At 39.7% G+C, this 18,742-nt stretch overlaps 1 protein-coding gene across 41 annotated transcripts in view; it reads right to left on the reverse strand.

Moving 5' to 3' along the window:
- Window positions 1–795: 795 nt before the first annotated feature.
- KCNMA1 (potassium calcium-activated channel subfamily M alpha 1) overlaps window positions 796–18,742 on the reverse strand; it is an 835,052-nt gene continuing 817,105 nt past the window's right edge. For 18 of the 41 annotated variants that reach the window (XM_043551031.1, XM_043551030.1, XM_043551023.1 and 15 more), the window contains 3 exons: window positions 16,814–17,038; window positions 14,925–14,953; window positions 796–7,391 (listed from right to left, as the gene is read on the reverse strand). In XM_043551031.1, coding sequence (XP_043406966.1) covers window positions 7,237–7,391; window positions 14,925–14,953; window positions 16,814–17,038 — 409 coding nt within the window. In that variant the 3' untranslated portion in view covers window positions 796–7,236. Of the gene's footprint in view, window positions 7,392–14,781; window positions 17,039–18,742 lie in introns of those variants that run through there. The other 23 variants (XM_043551028.1, XM_043551054.1, XM_043551040.1 and 20 more) reach the window with 6 other exon arrangements.

Genomic DNA, 18,742 nt, shown 5'->3' on the forward strand with positions numbered 1-18,742 from the left:
GACTGCATTTTAATATCAAACAAGATAATACTGGATTGTTCTTAATTACGCATCTGGGACTGGTATGATGTCCATCCAAGGTGTAACTTCTTATATAGTCACTAAGCTATTTTTAAAATTCCAGGGCCCCATCCTGGAAACTGTGCTTATCTTGAAGCCCATGAGTGGTTCTGTTGACTTCAAAGGGGCTATTTACCTTTTTTAAGTTAAGCACCTATGTAGGTGCTTTCAGGATTGGGGCCAAATTTTGATTCCTCTTCTGATAGCTATATAAGGAGATAAGCACACTCCAAAGTGTATCTGTGAATTTTAACCACTGGTGCAAGGAGAGATTAGACATCCTTCAAATTCATCACCATGTGTGCAAACCTAGCATTCACTTAACTATCAGAACTATTAAAAATGAGAGGAGAGAATGTCTTCTATGGTTAGTTTAGCTAAATTACTCCAGGATATAAATCTCTCATATATACGGGGATTGGAAGGAAATTTATCTCATAGGCATGGTTTTGGGAATTTGTCCACAGGGTTTTCACATCTTCCTCCAAAGTATCTGCTACTGACCACTAGTGGACACAGGGTGCCATGCTAGTTGGACGACTGGTATGAGCAGGTAGTTTGGTTAGTTCCTAGTTTGGTAGCGCCTTTTGTGATTCCCAGGTTAAAGCTGCTATGTAAATACAAAATAGTATTATTACCTGTCAGGTTGCACTGTTATTGGTAGGTTTGATATATAATGTTGCATAATACTTTGTGAGATATCCATTCCGATGACAAAAATGCAGCGCTCACTCCTTGTTTTAGAACACAAATACATAAATTTTAATCTGAGAAAAATACAAAATGAAACCATGTACAAGTTATGTACAAACCCTTTTTACAAGACAATATATTTATCGCTGGATATTACATATGACAAAGTCAGGTAGATCATTTCTGAGCACCAGCATTTTTTCTCTCTCACCGATCCTTGGTAAAAAGAAAAATGATGAAGTCATGCTCCTTTTTCTTTCTGAACTGTAAGCCTTAACACCATAGGTAGTTTAAAGGAATTGTTTTCAAGGAATGGTTATAATGGCAAATGCTTTCATACATTATATATATGTACTGTATGTGTTTTCTGTGGGGTATGGGTAGGAGAGAGGCCAACTTTGAATTTCACAAGAATTTAGAATTTTAATTCCACTATTTTTGAGGCAGATATTTTAGATGTTGCAGTTGCTGGACATATGTATCTCAAACAATATCCGGGGGGGGGGCGGGGATTTTTAAGTGCTGCTTAAAAGAAATGTAGGACAGGATTCTTTTCAGCTGGCATGTTGGTGAGATTCCCTAAACTCATCTTCTGGTTACCAGAAAACTTCCCATACCCACTTTTCAGTCTCAAATAATAAATAAATAAATTCAATAAAAATTGCAGAAATTTCTCCATTTATTCTTGTGCCCCTGAGTGCCTACATTCTTTTGTTCATGCAGGCCTCCTCTGAAGCTCATTGAATCAATGGGAGTCTTCTGTCAACTTCAACAGGTTCTGGATTAGACGTATGAATGGGGCAGTATTGTATGGATATTTATCATACTCCTGTAATGAGGAACAAAGTAATAAAAAGAAAAGGAGTACTTGTGGCACCTTAGAGACTAACCAGTTTTTTTGAGCATGAGCTTTCGTGAGCTACAGCTCACTTCATCGGATGCAGTGAGCTGTAGCTCACGAAAGCTCATGCTCAAATAAACTGGTTAGTCTCTAAGGTGCCACAAGTACTCCTTTTCTTTTTACGAATACAGACTAACACGGCTGTTACTCTGAAAGTAATAAAAGAGGTTTATTCTAATTCTTTGCTAAGGCTGACTCTAAACATAATTTTTAGTAGTTCAAAAATAGGTTAGGTAGATAGGTCCTTATCCTTTTGGTATATAATCCACTAGAGTTTATTTGGATATATAGACTACTGCAGTTTATAGATTATTCAATAGCTAGTTTTTACTTTGTTTTATGTGCCATATCACTAGATTTCTGTGCAAGATGTGTGAGTATGCATAATGCTGTTAATTAGAAAAAACTGCAAATGAATATGCCTGCTAAATATCAGAGAACCTGGAAAAGAAGCTTATATATGTTGAACAGAAAAAGACCTAAAAACTGGGATTGTAAACACACATTGAAGGAAAATAAGAGATGAAAAAACTATCCCACTGTACAAAATAAAAGTAGGTGTAAATTTTACTTCTTGTGAAAGCAAAGATTGAGACTGGTCTCAAATCTCTGTGGCCAAAGGTTTTTAAAGCATATAACCATATGACATTTCTGCAAAGGTACAGACTTGCTAATTTCTGGATTTTAGTATAATGTCCTGTCTCATTTAGGATGAACTTCTCCCCCCTGGAGAAACACAAGGCACTTAACATCTCAAAGCGTAAGTTGTACCATGGGCCTTGTGTTGACAACTCTGCACAGTGGAGAATTTCACTCAGACTGAACACACCTGAATTATGCTAGTATTTTATTTATGTTATACCTTTGTGAACATTGTGTTCGTACCCATGACTTGCAGTGGGTCATATTTAAAGTAAAAACATTTTTTTCTGTTGAAGATCTGAAAACACACAAAATAAATTATAACAGACCCTATAAAAAACCTGGTTGAAGATGTCTTCAGTTTGGCCCAGATCCAGCAAAGGACTCGAAGCATGTGCTTAACTTTAAGCAAGTGCATAGTCTCATTTACTTGAATGTGGCTAATACAGTGGAACTATCTACTCACTTAAATGCTTTGCTGTATCAGGGCCTTAGTTATCAGGATTTTTATGTACCAGTTGGGCTCCTATCTTAGTACTTGATTTAAAAGCAGCATCAAAATTTTACAGACTGGTGCTGTGGAAGAGAGCTAGCAAACTGTGAACCATAAGAAACACACTCTTCCCTAGATTTTCCCATACAGCTCTCAGTGACATTGATAAGAGTTTCCTGCCCAAACCAATGAAAGCTATGTGGGCCATGCAAAGCACTCTAAAAGCCTTTGCACGCACCCTCCCTCCCTTCCCTTTATTTGTTTTGCTTTCAGAACATAATTTAAAAAAATAGAAACAAAGCAGGGACATTAACTTATATCAGGGTAGGGGAATGTGCAGTAATACTTGCTAGAACATTGAATACAAGTTTATTTCAAAACTCGTTGGCTTCTTGAAGCCGTTGTCAATGTGATTCCAGTTAAGGAGGTATGGCTTTGTACAGTAACGTTGAGACTGGGATATCTATAATGGGGCCATAGCTAACATAGCTATGGATTGTATAATATGCAAACAGGCAGTGAAAACATGCATAATTACTATTTGTAAGTTATTGCTCTTGTTGTGCAGTAATTTATGCATCCGATTATTGCAAAATTCCTAAGGGCTATTTCACAAATAGAGTTTGCTTGTTTCATTTGTTTTTTCTCTATGTACTTCAGACGCTTAAAAGACCCAAGTTGTCATCTGGCAAATTTTTAGAAATGTAATATTTTATCAAAACTTCATTTAAAATATAATATATTTTTCTTTACTTCCTTCCGCATCATTGCACATTACCAAGATGTGTGTGGAGAGGAAAAGGTGTCTCCCTTATAAACCAGCATGCCTCATTTATCCAGTCATCTATTTCCTTAAGGGTGAAAAATTCCTGTCACATGGTGTCACATGCATAAAGCCTGAGTCATAGGGCTTTATTTGGCTGACTATACCGTCAGTTGGGATAAGACAAAATTCACCCTCACCTTCAACGTGGGCTGGTGCAGTCCGCCTACCCACCTGCAGCTGCTTCTCCAGCCTCAGGGCTGGAATAGAGACATCAGCTCCTCCATGCAACTTGTGTGGCTTGGTAGGTTTGCTCTGGGTCCTCATTACTGCAGATCATGTGGCCTTCTCCCTATGTCCCTGCTAATGTAGAGATGCAGCTGCTCCCCTGGTGCAGGGCTTAAGTAGTTCTGAGAGCTTTTTTGCTAGCCCTCTGCAGCAGGGTGAACAACACCTTCAGTGATTCCGATCTATCTCTCTGCCCTTAGCCAGGTGCACTGGGCTCCCATTCAAGAAAGCACGAGTTGGGCGTGTCTGTCTCAAATGAGAATTAGGCCCTGTGACATTCCAGTAGTCACTTTGCTTGAGGGGCCCTGATGACTGACACACACACATGTACGCATGCACACATACACAGATTGTATTGCAGCTTCATGGCCTTTTGACCAATGAATTATCAGTTCAGTATTTGATACATCCTATATCGGGGGACTACATCTTGTCATGGCAGAGGGATAGATTTAATAGACCTGTCCCAACTCTAATTACTGCACTGAATAAATGACAGGACAGACCCAGGATGGGTATAGAGGACAGAGCTTTCAGATGCACACACATTGCCTCCATTTGACCATTGTTTTTAATTGCAAAAGATCTAAAAACTGGAACTTTCCTGTCCTCCATATAATTAACTATACATGGTTCTACTGAATACAGTATACTGTATATGTACGACAGTTCACCTCTGCCCCAGGTGTTCTACGTCTGTCAAAAACTTACCAAATCCAGACCTTTGCCTCAAAAACTCTTTAGTAATCAAAGGAAAGAGGAGGAAATGTTTGTTGTTAATTATTTACAGCCCCCACATCTGTTTGTATACATGGATGCTATGGCTGTTAGCTGTATTAATAGATCTGGGTCTTGTGTTGCCCAAGACTTCGTTATAGTGGCAGTCACACTGGGTATTAGTTCAACAGCAGACACAGACATACAGGCCTTGGCAATGTTGGTGGGGTTTTTTTTATTCTCATGTATATGATAAAGTTTTTATTGAAAGGAAGGATGCTAAGAAATGGCACTGTGCACAATAATTTTAAGTACTCTTAAGTTGAATGTTACAGAAATAATTTCCTATGCCTGCCATAAAAAAGTGACCTATAAAAATCAAATGTATTTGGCTAAGATTGACACAAATTTCAACAATTCTATTGGGATTGAGGCCAACTTTTTACTGTGGTAATAAAATTATTGCAGTTCATGAATGAAAAAGGAGTACTGACTTTAAAGGAAAGGTTTAAAGTGACCCAATGCAAAACCAGAATGCAAATTATAGCCTGCCATTAGCTAAAGTGGTAACAAATCAAAACCACCAGATTCTTCCTTTATTTTGGGTATTGCGAAATGGGTTAAATATTAATAAAAACTGCTCAAGTTATTTTGTTTCTTCATAGGATAGTGATTATAAATATTTTTAAACAATCCAATTTTACATACATTATATTCACAATTCTTGTTAATTTTTTTTTAAAATAGCTAATCTACAAAATGTAACAACAAAGTAGTCACAGTCCAAAAAGTCACTCCAGAATAAAGCCTGTTTAGGTGGCATTATGGTTACATTTGTACTGCAGCCAGTGAACAAACATTGAAGCTGAGATAGTTTAGCTTAAATGTTGGATTATATAGTGGACGGTTTTTTCCACAGTAAATTCATCTGCTCTGTATGTGTCTGACTCACTGATATTTCTCTAATGATAATAGTGCCACAGTATGTTTTATCTTGGTTTTTTACAACTCTGCAAAAGTACAAAGCCTAAAATTAACTTGCGCAATGGGACCCTACCTTTCTTTTCCTGCGGGGCCTTTTTTATCCTCAGTAGCTCATTCTTTCATCCAGTTGTATCAAATGTTAATTTGAAATTGAGAGAGTTGCTAAATCGCTTAGAACATCAAATGCCTGGGTGAATACATACTGCAGCACAGATATGAAACATCACAATTTTGTCTGATGGCTATAAAGCTTGTTGGCCACTTTGTGAAACTGCTGATACAATTGATTTCACTGTAGGCAGCTTTTCAACGGCTTTTTGTAAGTTATCATATTAAATACATTCATTGCTTTTGTTTTGTTTTGGTTATCACTGGACCTTTATGAGTGGAGTCCCAGCAACTTAAAGAAATAAGCAAACAATAACATTTAAAAGATTTTTACAGAAATGAACTGGCAAGAACAAGTTGAGACACTGTAGACATGAGCCTGAGCTGCAGAGTTTGTACCCTGATCTGAACTCACCTAAAGTGCAGGTGTGCTCAGAGCTGGGCGTTTGATTCTATCTGTTGCTGAAACATGGGCCATCAGCAAAATTGTGCTATGGACCCAAACTTTGCCACATTTCAAGGAGTGTTTGGCTCAGATAAAGTTTGGTTCAGGCCCAACTCCAGTAGTTTTAAACAAGAACTCAGTTAAATATAGTAGATGAGTGAGTTTAGAATATCATGATCTGATGCACTGTTTAGACACCCTGCATTAAAATACTCAGAAACCTGGCAAAAGAAGAGGATTTTCCAAGGTTGAACTCCATGAGTCGGCAAGTGCTGATTGATAATATGCAACATGAAGCAAAGCAGAATTGCACATTTTGCAACCTATAAGAAAGTGCCATTATGAGCATCTTATCTGCATGCCCTTTGTTTTACACTAATGTTCACTACCCTATTGTCATAGAAAGTTACCAATGCATGGTTTTGGTTGTTTTGGACCTTAAATTTACCGGTGCTTAAGATGATCGTTAGGAAGGTCTTTGCTGTATATGGTAATAAAACGATGAATAGTTCAGAAAGAATGTTAATTCTACAAAAATATGACTTTCAGCTTTGAAAATAAATATGTTTCAGTTTATTAAGAGCTGGTGTCAATGCTGAACAAAATACATAGTCTCCAGTAAAGAAACATGTTGGTGAACTGTTCTTTTTTTCTTTTTTTAGATTTATTAAAATACAAGTTGGATCTTGTATTTTTTAATATATTATTTATCTCCCTTGGTTACATTTCGTCATAATTGTGACCATCATTCTCCTCAAAGATGAGAGATAGCAAGAGCAGATTTAAAAAAATTTTTTTTTAGGAGTCTGGCCATATATGCAGCTGTTTTAAGGGGGGAAAAAAACCTGACAATGAAAAAAAGAAAAATATATTTTCTTTCTAATAAATAAAAATAATTTAAAATGCTAGAGGCTATACATGACTATTTTTGATTATGTTCATTTATAAATGAAATAGTTTCCAAAATACATGGAAGCAATATTAAAGGCAGACAAACAAAGATCTGTCTACTTTAGTTTTCCATAACACTCGCCCTTCATAACTTTTCCACCAGTGGGTCGGCATGTAAGAGAAATAAATGTCACATCACCATTCATGAAGTTTGTCAGGCTTTTAAAAAAATAGTTCTGGCCTCCTGTGAGTCAACATTCATCTTCAACTTCTCTGATTGGTGGTATCAAGCTGCTTGTAGATTTATACTGATTGATCTGATTGGCCATGTGAGTGCTCATGGGCTTGATTTGAATGTTTCTGGGATATGCATTATCCGGCTCATCTGTAAACCATTTCTTTTCTGCTAAAGAGCAAAATGGATAGAGACAGAACAAGGAGGGAAAATGAGAAGTTTAATTAGTGCAGTGCAAAAAGCAGTCAGTAAAGTTCATAGACGAAAGGCAATCAATAGAGGGTAACATTGAATAATTGCTAGCAGCAGAGTGTGGTAGATTAATACACCTGAGAACACATATTATAAAAGGAGGAGGAGATGTTTACAGGGTTGGTAGTAAAGGGTTAAAGAAAACTGGCAGCTTGCTGGGTTGTTTGAATGTACAAGATTTTTAAAGTATGCTAAGCTATTATCAGAAATAAAAAGGATGAAATTAGAAGCTGGGAGCATAATGTGGTTAGTGCTGGGATACTCTCCTAAGGTTTGGGAGGTTTGTTTGGTTCACGGACGTACCTGAAAATTCAGATTTCTCTGAACCATTTGAACCTCATGGGTCTGCACAACTGGCACATACAAGCCCATGATTTCTCGCACTTCTGCTTCCAGCCCTTACTAGAAATTCAGTAATTTCTGGATGAATCTGAAAAACCATGTTAGTGATGTGGGAAATATTTCAGATCCTTCCTCGGGGTTTGGCACTAGAATACAAAGAGGTTCAAAGTGGGGACTGGGTATGTTCCTGGATGTAATGGCCAATGTTTTGATATTGTCAACCTGGCTGCTTGAGTGCTGCTGAATTATCCCATTGTATACAGATACAGATGGTTCAGATGACTGGACCAGGTGCCAGCCCCAATATTACATTAGTCTGAATGGAATGAATGAATGGTGAATGGAAGCATGGCAGATGAAGCGGGGGGACCAACAGGCAAAGAATGGGAAGAGAAATGGGGAGACTTTTCCTTTCTCTGTGTTCAGTATCCATTTGCATGAATATAGTAACAATTTTAGAGTTGAAATTTGAGGGAGTGGGGGAATATTGAGAGACCAAAAAAGTGCAGTTTGCTGTTTACTTGCATAAGACTTTGATGTCTCCGCTGTGGTAGATCCACCCCTTGCACTGTTCAGCTGTGAATAAAACTTGTTAAAAGTCCTGTATGAGAAAATCCTAAATATAACTAGACTTTTTCCTTAAATTGTTTATAGAGCAGAGCTGCTAAAGTCACTTCTTAATTACAGGGAAGCATTTTTGTGTGATACCTCTCCTTTCCCCACTCTTTTGTTTTCCCCTGAAATAAATGAGGGGATTGGCCCTAGGGATGGAATTTAGTTACAGCATATTTGGTTGGTGTTTATGTATTCTTGTTTCTTATGTTGATGGTGGGCTTACATTTATGTGGCCGTTTCCTCCCAAAGGGGATTCCCCCAGACTTCACTGCCAGAGTGTATTATACAAACTAACACTTTGCTCATCATGGAAATGCAGCCTGGACTGGAACGTGGTGGCTGTTTTAAAAAAAAAAAAAAAAAAAAAAGGCACAGGAACACTAAAGAGTTCAGGAGAGGAAGCAGAGATGATGCTATTCAAATGGAACAGCAGGAAATAAGGACAACATTTTCAAACATGGATGCCTAAATTTAGGTGCCTAAATAGGTGGGCAGACTTCCAGAAGTGCTGAGCACCCAATGGATACAGCTTTTGGGTACCTATCAGTAGACATCCATCCATGTCTGAAATTTTTTTCTAGTGGATTTGATGCTTGTGTATTCTTTTAGAGCTTTTAATTAAAACCTTAAACGATTATAAAAGCAGTTATTAATGCCCTGCCATTGAAGGCAAGTCAAGGCTAATACATTGTTTTCTCCTGTCATCTTAGATCCTTTTAAAAAGTCATACTCATTGCAGGTCAGGGTGCTTATTCCCTTTCCCAGTAAAGTTGTCTGAGTCTGAACAATGTTCAGTTCCCCCCCCCCCCCTTACCTATTATAATTAAGCTCCCTTTGATTTGAACAGATTGAACGATAGGAATTCCTAATGTTACATCCTGCACAGTGAAGCTAACTGATTAAGTGCTTTAAATTATTCTTCCTGACAGAATGATAAAGTTACAATCTGTTCTGAAATGATCTACAGCTTGCCAGACTCCTACTGCTTCTTTCTACATTCATTTATCTTTTTGTCAAGCAGTATTTTTTTTAAAAAAAGCTTCAATTCCATAGATCTTTTAAAGTCATCAGAACATTTGAATTATTAATGAGACTTTAAGGGAAAGCCTGATGTGGGCTGGTTTACGAAAGGGTGTAGGGGAAAAAATCTGGGAATGTGTACACATCAAAATAATTTCAGCTCCATTTAAAAAACCATTTAGTTCAAGTGTGACACATGAACCATTATGCATTTGTGGAAACCAATTTTGTGTGATCTACGATTAAACTAACCTTTCAGAGAGGTGTAAAGTGTGATGGTTATCATGTTTTAAAAGCCTTGCAAGATCTCACAAACAATTTCAAACTAACAGTTTTCAAATGGTTTGTGTTTTAAATGATTTTGAGGCAAGTTAAGCATTGTGTACTTTTATCTGACTTTTTTGCATACCGCTCCCACACTTTGTTTACAAAGAGAACTTGGTGAAAGTTATTCCAATCGCCTGGTGTCAGAAGGAGGAAATGGTGGTGGTGCGAAGGACGAGGATGAACTGTGTCCCCTCTCCTTCCAGCAGCAGATGAAAAGCTTTTCCATCTACCCAGCTTTCCCTGAAATTTGCAGCAGCTACACTAGGTAATTGCTAATATATTAGTCTTCACGGTACAATTCATGCTGACCTTTAAAAGTACAGACGCTGTCAATTCCCTTTTGCATTCATTCTGTATATAAAATATAGAAAACTACTTGTACATTCCTTTTTTTTGCTTTTTAATTCCATCACTCCTTAATGCTGAAACTCTGACCCGTGCATGGTCCTCTCTTGTTTCAGGTGCTGGGACTCATCAGCTCCTTACCTTTTATGTCTTTGCTGCTCAGATCATCTTCCTTCTCTGACCAAATTATGGCCAGACTGCCTTGAAAGCCACCTTCTCTCTCCTTCAGAACCAGATTCAAGCTCTGCTCAGCCTTATCTTCAGGCCTCTATACTATTCTGCTCTCATCTCATCCTACACCCTCTCTCAGTCGTTATATTCTTTTCTTTTATTTCTCTCAGTTTTGGCTTCACAATCATTTTGTGCTTGGAACAGCCTCCTGCTCTCCCTAAATGACACACCTTGCCTTTCCTTAAATCCATCCATAAAAACTTTAGTGTAAGGCTAACAAAAGTGGGGAGGAAGGCTAGGTTAGTGGTTAAAGTACAGGACCTGGGGGATCTGAGTTCAGTTCTCACCATAGACTTCCTGTGTAACCTTGGGCAAGTCAATTATTCTTCCCTGTCTGACAGTTCCACATAGGGATGTTCTTCAGGTGTGTGCTGAGTGTGTTAAATCTAGCTAGACATCTGCGTATATGGCCCTTTATCTAAGCACCTCAGATTTAATAACAGTTGCCATACAAAACCAAGTCCAACGGCCTGTAGTAGTGAGTGTTTCTCAGGGAGGCCTAAAGTTCCCTAATACACATAATAGTTTGGGGTGGATTTCTTCTTGCCCCTACCTAGTGATCAGCTTGCTATAGAAACATGAGCAACTATGGCCTTTTTAATTTTGAAGAAAAATAATACAATTACTTTCGCAAACCAAAACCACTTTTTGATTTTGGTTACGGATTGGTGTTCAGATTAGGTCTGTTGCCTCACACCATTCACCCAGAGACTAACTTTTATTGTTGTTCCTGAGTGTCCTTTGGCTGGGACATGGGTTTTATGAAAGACACTGAACACCACACTCACCTGCAAGATGTATGTACCTGTGTAAAAGGAATTTTCAGCGATAAAAGTTTTCCCTAATGTTTCTGGGAGTCATAAAAGAAAATGCTGTAACACAGCAGCTGAGCATCCTGGCCCATAGCCAGTCTTACAGAATATGTTGTGTGTGGGGAGAGGAACATGTGCAATCTCACTACATCAGTAGCTTGAAGGGGGGGGGGAGGGGGGTGTCAACTGGGGAGCTAGTTAGAAACAGCCCCTGATGCCACCTCTAATAAAATACACTGCAGATGCTGATATTTGGGTGTTGACGCTGTCAAGGGTAGAGTGGTCTTACCCCTTTATGTTCCTTAACAATGCCTGCTAAACCCAGGGTTGTGAGTTCAATCCTTGAGGGGGCCATTTAGGGAAATGGAGCAAAAATTGGGGATTGGTCCTGCTTTGAGCAGGGGGTTGGACTAGATGACCTCCTGAGGTCCCGTCCAACTCTAATATTCTATTCTATGAATCTATGACTCACTTTTCAGTCTCCAGGGGGTGCAGAATAGCCCCTTCGCTCACAGCAGGTTCTACAGCTTGGTGGCTGCTTAAGCGGCTCCCCCCCCCGGCCAAGCCAAATCCAAATACGCTTCAGATAGGTGTGTCTCACTCCGCCCCCCCCCCCCCCCCCCCCCGCCTTGTAGTATAGTGGGGAACATGCTACTGCTCTGGCAGCTGGGCCAGGGAGGTAGATGTCCCAGAAACCCCAGCACAGTAGCTGGCAAACATGGACTAGCTCAGAATTCTTATTATTGTGGCGCTGCAAGGGCACGTCCAATGTTCTAACTTGGGGGCACTTCCTGCTTCCTTTGCTACAGGCCCTTTCAAAAACATCACCTGCCATGGAAAAGTGATACTTCCTGGAGACCACCACCAGACCCGGGCCGGGGGAAAGGGGAAGCAGACCCTCTGGAAGACTACAAAGGTAGGTGGAAGGGAAGTGGGGGGGGGAGGGGTGTCTGGGCATTAGGTTTCTTAGGAGGCTTGAGATCAGTGGATTCCCCCAAATGAGCCTGGGGTTGATGCCATCTGCTTCAAATTGACCCTGAAAAATGTGGTTCGAGTGTGTTACATGAATGGACCCATTCAGGGTTCACCCATATTTAGTTAGCATATAGTGTCAGGGACTGGCAATGATGATTGTGGTTATGTTGGCGTGTTCACTTTTAGTTGTGAAAGTGCTAATCCCTAAATCCATGAGCATGCCTTCAGAAGACTCCATCCCCAGAGGTGAGACAAGGAAGATACTGTACAGCCATAGGGGGTAATTCAGAGCATACTCTTGTTGCAAGCTGTGGTTTGGAGCTAATGTGTTAAAGCAAAATATTTTCTCGGCTGATACAGAAAAAAAACAGCTAAGAGCATAACAAAAAGGTAACAATATAGGCAGCCTACTTAAAATTAAATTGTGGTGTTAGACAATCTTGCATGCAGTTGCTTCCTAACTAGGAAATATTAGAAGTTTCCCCACCCACCCAGGATTGTTAGTTTGGCAGGGGAGTATTTTATGATAATCAATTTGCAGCTTGGTGAAACTGCTCTCATTAGTTGTGAATTTTTTTGACTGGTTCTAATACAGCTCTCCTTGCAAATATCCTACAAGGTTTGACGGACTCCGCTAATGGTTGAATAGATGATACAAACTTGCACACGCACACATTTGTAAAAAAAGTGATGTGTTTGGGAGCAGATGTGTTTAATTCCCTCTGGTGTTAATGGCAGCTTTGCCTTTACAGGGAAGGCAAGGTTGGGCCTGCTGACTTCAGAGGGAGTGGAGGCCTGCTCAGCCAGTGTCAGGATCTTGGCCCTTTGTCTGTCAGCCTAATGGATGCACATTGGTACCTAATATTTACTTTTTTATAGCATGATACAAGTTATTTAGACTCCAGTTGGCAATGCAGAATAGGAAGGAAATCACAGTTTTTGCAAGGTAGTGGTATAATCGGGGTGAAAGTAAAATTTCTCTCTTACCGGTACTGGGGAAGGTGCAGCTTTACCCCCCACGGAAGGGGCTGGGCTGGGGGGGCAGTGTCCCCCAGCCAACCCGCCCACGCCACCAGCGGTGACGTAAAGGGCCCAGAGTAGCTGCTCCTTTTGCCCCCCGGCCCCACTGTTGGCAGTTGGGGGGTGTGTGGCAAAAGGGGCAGGGACGATGTTAAAGCACTGCCATGGCAGCACTTTAAGTAGGGTCTTTTTGCCGCGGCAGCGCTTTAACGTCACTGCCCCTTTTGCGCCCCCCACCCCACCCCCTGGCGGCGGCCCTGCCAGTAGGGACCCCGCCAGTGCTTTAAAGTCAGTGGTATGGGCTGGTACAGGCGGCCACTTTTTACCGGTACGCCGTACTGGCCCGTACCGCCTTACTTTCACCCCTGGGTATAATGGATGGGGCACTTTCATATTTGGTGGGCTTATGTGCCTAACTTGCTATGGGGGAAAGAGAGAGTACAGCAAAAACTACGAAATTTACAGAAAGCACCTAAACAAGCTCAATATCTGAACCATGGAAAGGCCTGTTACCATAGAAACCTGAGAGTTTCACGTAATTGTTCCTGTAGGAATACAACTCCCTCTGGCTTTTCCTTTACAGGAGTATTCTTTAACCAGAGTTTCAAATACAAGACACACAACATTGCAATCTTCTACCTTTTATACAATTTTTCACCTTTGGGGTGGAGCAGAGTACTTTAAACCAAACATTTTTATGTATATATTCTGGGACAAATTCATTTAATGCTGCCATAACTCAGCTTAAATCAATGGAGTTATGCCGTCTTACACCAATAGTTAATGTGGTCCTTATATTTGTAAAAGAAAACAATGCGTTTACCAGGAGTAGCAGTTAGAAATGGAGGGTGACAGCAATTCTTGACTTTGGGTAGCTCTAGATCTCTGGGGTGATGGAAAATTTCCATAGTGTCATTGAAAACGTTATAAAATATTTTTGAGGCTAGAGAGCCCCAATCTGGTTTAAACACTCCAGTATTTGTTATATACAAAGGACAACAGTCTCTGTTGTCCACTGTAAAAAAAAAATCCTCATAGTTTCCTATATATGATTCAACATGCTGTATATTGACAGCAATAAAAAAGTATTTGGCCCAGTCCTCAAGTCCTTTTTCACTCCTCCTGCCTTAGGCAAAATTCCCATGGAGAATTAGTCCTTAGTAAGGCCATGGTGGATCTCATATTTAGTGTCTCATTTTCTGCTCTGTTCCCAAAGTGGACAAATTGGTTTTCTAATTGTCTATCGCTTTCTGTCTAAGACAGAAATGATCATATTTGAAAAACAGTACTTGCATAATTGTGCATGCATAGAAGTTTGTGACAACTGATTCCATATTAACTCCCTAGTCAATGAGATGAAATGGTAACAGAAAAGCATGTGAAAGCTGCTAACAAATATAATGTTCATGAACTTCGTTAAAGGGTGTGGGAGAGAAGTGGAATGGAAATGAGGATTTGGCAAGTTAAAATGATGTCTGCAATAGGTAAACATTTTTACTGTGCAGGTGGTTAGATGTGGACACGTGCAATTAAAAGGCAAGCAGATGAGAGGATAAAAATAAAATAGGGTTGAGCAACAGCAGCAGCAGCCAGTTTTACTTTTGATTTAGGGGGAAAAAAAAGCAAAAGAATTAAAAAAATAAACCAATAACTGAATAAAGTTTCTCATTTTTTTTTTTAATTCCACAAAGTTTTCACAAGGACAAGGTTATAGAAGGAAACCCACAGCAGTTGCTAGGTCATGCAGAACCATTAATTGTCATACCTTGGCCCATTCTATTCATCCTTGTTGCACTTTAGAAAGAGAAGTAAGCTATGTAAGTTTTACAATGCTTTTAAACTGTCAAATTTCCTGTTGAGCACTTTAACTGGCACAGCCTTGTAGTTATGAGTGTTCTTAGGGCAAACCTTCATAACTATTTTCAAAGAATACCTGAATTTGTCTTTATATACAAGGATTTTTGGGATGAGGGACAAACATAATTTGAAATACCTTCCCCGATCAGACTTGCAGCTGCATTTGATTACACGCACACACACACACACACACTTCTCATTCCAATCATTATTCTTAATGCTGCACTGTGGGTAGCCCCAGTTGTACCATACCAGGTTTTGTCAGTAAAAGTGCTTGACTTCATTGTTGATTCACACAGCAAGCAAAGCTCCAAAATTACCATGCTTGGGGAGAAGAGAGGGGAAAAAACAGCACTAACCATAAAAACACCTCTTGCTGTTTGGCAGCTACCATGCGACTCCTCCTCTTGCATATGTTTCCTAGAGATACACCTTCTGTGCTGGGCAGCCAGGCACAAATGAAGTAGGTGATATGATTTCATGGCATCCTTTTCCCCAGAGCATTTAAAACAGGTTTGAAAAATACATTTTTGTGGCTTTCTATCTTAATTTTCTGCCACAACTTTAGCTTAGCTAACTGAATAACTGGTAAGCAATCCAAATTCTGGCAAGTGCGGCGGCTGCACTGCAAGTATTACAGTACTCCTCCAATATTGTGGTTAGGAGCAGCCTAGCACACAGCATCTTTCCTTCTGCTCCACTCCAGTCCATGAGTAGCCACTACTGGGTTTGGGAATACATATAGGTTAATGTGTGGGGCACTGCTGGCATGCACCCTTCACAAACCAGAACACAGTCCAGGATTTCCTCCTATTAATTAGGACATTTAATGAAGGGTCTATATCAAACTTGACAAAGTTAAACTACCATCAGGAGGTAAAGTCCCCTGAAGACTGATGCTTAGGGGATGATACTGAAAAATACTTTCTCTTCTCTGTACATAAGGTGAATTAGTTACCTTTTCAAAGATGTAAAAGTACTGGGAAAGCAGTTTTTAATCACTTACATCCAAGAAACATATGGCTTTTCATCCCAAATGTCAAAAGTGAACGAAAATGTAGCTACTCATGTGGCAGTATAAATAGAAAGAATAATAATTTAACATGCTATTAGACACTTTTTTTTTAAACTTAGAGTTTTACAACTCCATGCCTGGAAAATTTCAGCGTTAAAGAGAGGAGATGTTCTCTTTAAAAGGACAGTATAACATCCTTATACAAGTCTCTGATGCTGTTACTTTGGTATAGAGCAGGTGCTTAATAATCTCTACAAATGGTGAAAGCCTTATGCTATTTCAGCGAAACAATCAGTAGTTTGGTTTTTTCAGTGGGTAAGCCTTCCAAGCTTCAAATATAGGTACTAACTTTTGTGTATGTTTTAACAAAAACCCCAATACAGCAACACTTCTGCATTAAATAACTTTCTTTGTGTAACTCTGACATCAAGTGTTCGTGCTAAACACATTCTATCTTCTGATATGTAGAGTAGGTGCTACGGTGAGTTATTTATGTTTTTGGCATGCCTATGGGTTTAGGTTTTTTCCCCCCTTAGCATCATAAATAACTTTTGGTCCGTCTGCTTTGTTGCTGTTGTGCTTAAGGGTTTTATGGTGGTGAAATAAAAATGATAATCACATGCACACTGTCATAGATATGTAAAATATGAGTACAAAAAAGGAGGGAGAAGAACTCCATAGGAAAACAGGGAAACGCCAACTGGGAGGAAAGGGTGGCAGATGCAAGTTTCACACACGGTAGGGGTGGGTACACATATCAAAGTCTATCTTCTTGCACATACTTCTGTTTTTCCCGGGAGTCCCGAGTCTTGGTGCGGTTCTGTCGGTTTGCTGTCGATGGGATAGAATGAACCGATGAGCTCTTTTTGCTGGAGGAGTACGAAGAATGGGAGGAATGAGAGAGACTGGCCCGGGACTGGCCAGCATTGTGGTCAAATTGCATCAAACAGAAGATCAAGTCTGTGGGCACAAGCTCAAACTCATAGGGTGGGTTTGTGATAACATAGCTGGAAAAGCAAAAAAGAAAGTGGCTTTAGATTTGCATTAAAATCTCCTCTAGAAACATTTATCTGAAATTTTGCACTTCTACCTCCTTAGTTGTCATACATATTTAGCTTGTATAACAACCTGGCAATCTACTCACAGACCACCCATGTCAGGCTGCCACAATCAGTGGAGGCTTCTGAGCCAAATATTCTCCACATGGTCCCCTCACCTTTGGAACTCATTCTACCACCTTGCTGATACATTGGTGGGGGAGTCTAACGTCCTCAAGAACCAGCAGTAATGCACTAGCAAAAACATTTAAATAATTGCTGAAGTGAGGGCATTACACGTGTGGTCCATGGTGGTCTATTTAAGTACTGTCAAGGAGCACTAGAGGAAAAAAAGATGTTCTTTTATAATGAATGTGTATGGAAAAATAAATTAATAAACACTGCAGTAAGGCTAAACATTGTCTCCGTGATCTTTAGGTGCATTTATAAATGCAAGAAAAACAATACCTACATTTGCAGATGCAAACAAAAACTGCCAATTAACCTGAAGCTTCACAACATCAAACAACTCCATGCGAGGCAAGGGTAGCTTACAAACTCTCTCAGTGAAATTCTGCATGCATGTGGTGCTCACTGACTTCATAAGGCAGGCCCCAAGCTGTATCCAAGAGCAGAATTATGTTTTTTTCTTTTACATTACTGAATAGTTGTGGACTGAGTAAGGCGTCAGTCTACAATTATCAGTAAGCATTTTATGTAAGTAAATGGGAATTTTTTGCTTAAATCATTAAAAACTGATCAAGAATGCCACAACTTGGCCCTACCATTTTTTTTCTCCAAGTAAATTTAGTGCTTTTGAAAGATCTGGCTTGGCAGTCTTGGAGATTGAAGTATTTTGCTTATCCACAGAAGAGCTAGCAATCAGTAAAGTGACAATCAAAGTTTCACTGCCCTGCTCTATCCAAGATGTCCCAAGTCTAAACTTGGAGGAACCACCTCAGAGGGTGATAGGGTTGCTTGTTTGCCTTACCCATTCAGTGGTGAGTCTTTCTGCAGCATTTGTGAATGTGCAGATTAGGGCCAGTTACAGTGGAGTTTGTGTGATGTGGTTATCGTTTAGTAAAGTAAAACCCTCTACTCATAGAAGCTTAGCAAACTGATGGCCAAAGTGAATATGGTCCTCTTTGATGCATACATTGGCCCAGATCCTGCTCCCACTGAAACCCATGGAAATGTTGTCTTTGTGCAATCAGAATATTGCATTAAGATGGCTTCTGTGCAATGAAAACCATATAGATCCCCAAGTCTTGATCCATTAACTGAAGGAAATGATGAGAAAATGCAACTAGCCGAAATAGGAAACCGATGGGAAAGTTTTACTGAGGATGTCAGCTATGCAATATGATATTGCTCCGAGAACAGTGCTTCTCACAGTCTGAGCCCCATCACAGAGAAAACTGTGGCCACTATCTAAGTACAGAAGAGGTTAAATTTATGTAATAAAGCAGGTTAGAACATCATCAGGACTATATTAATGATACTAATTTACTGCTGATTAAATGTAGCAAACAGTAAAGTCCTCCCCCACCTCCCGCAATTGTAAGTAGAATATGTTGGGTTATCATAAATGAGACTAAGTAAGGATGCAATTAAAGATATGGTGCTGTCTGAGCATTTAAATTGCTACGTCATTAGAAGAGCTCAAAAGCATGT

This window comes from Chelonia mydas, chromosome 7 (genome assembly GCF_015237465.2).
Source record: "Chelonia mydas isolate rCheMyd1 chromosome 7, rCheMyd1.pri.v2, whole genome shotgun sequence".
Lineage (NCBI taxonomy): Eukaryota > Metazoa > Chordata > Testudines > Cheloniidae > Chelonia > Chelonia mydas.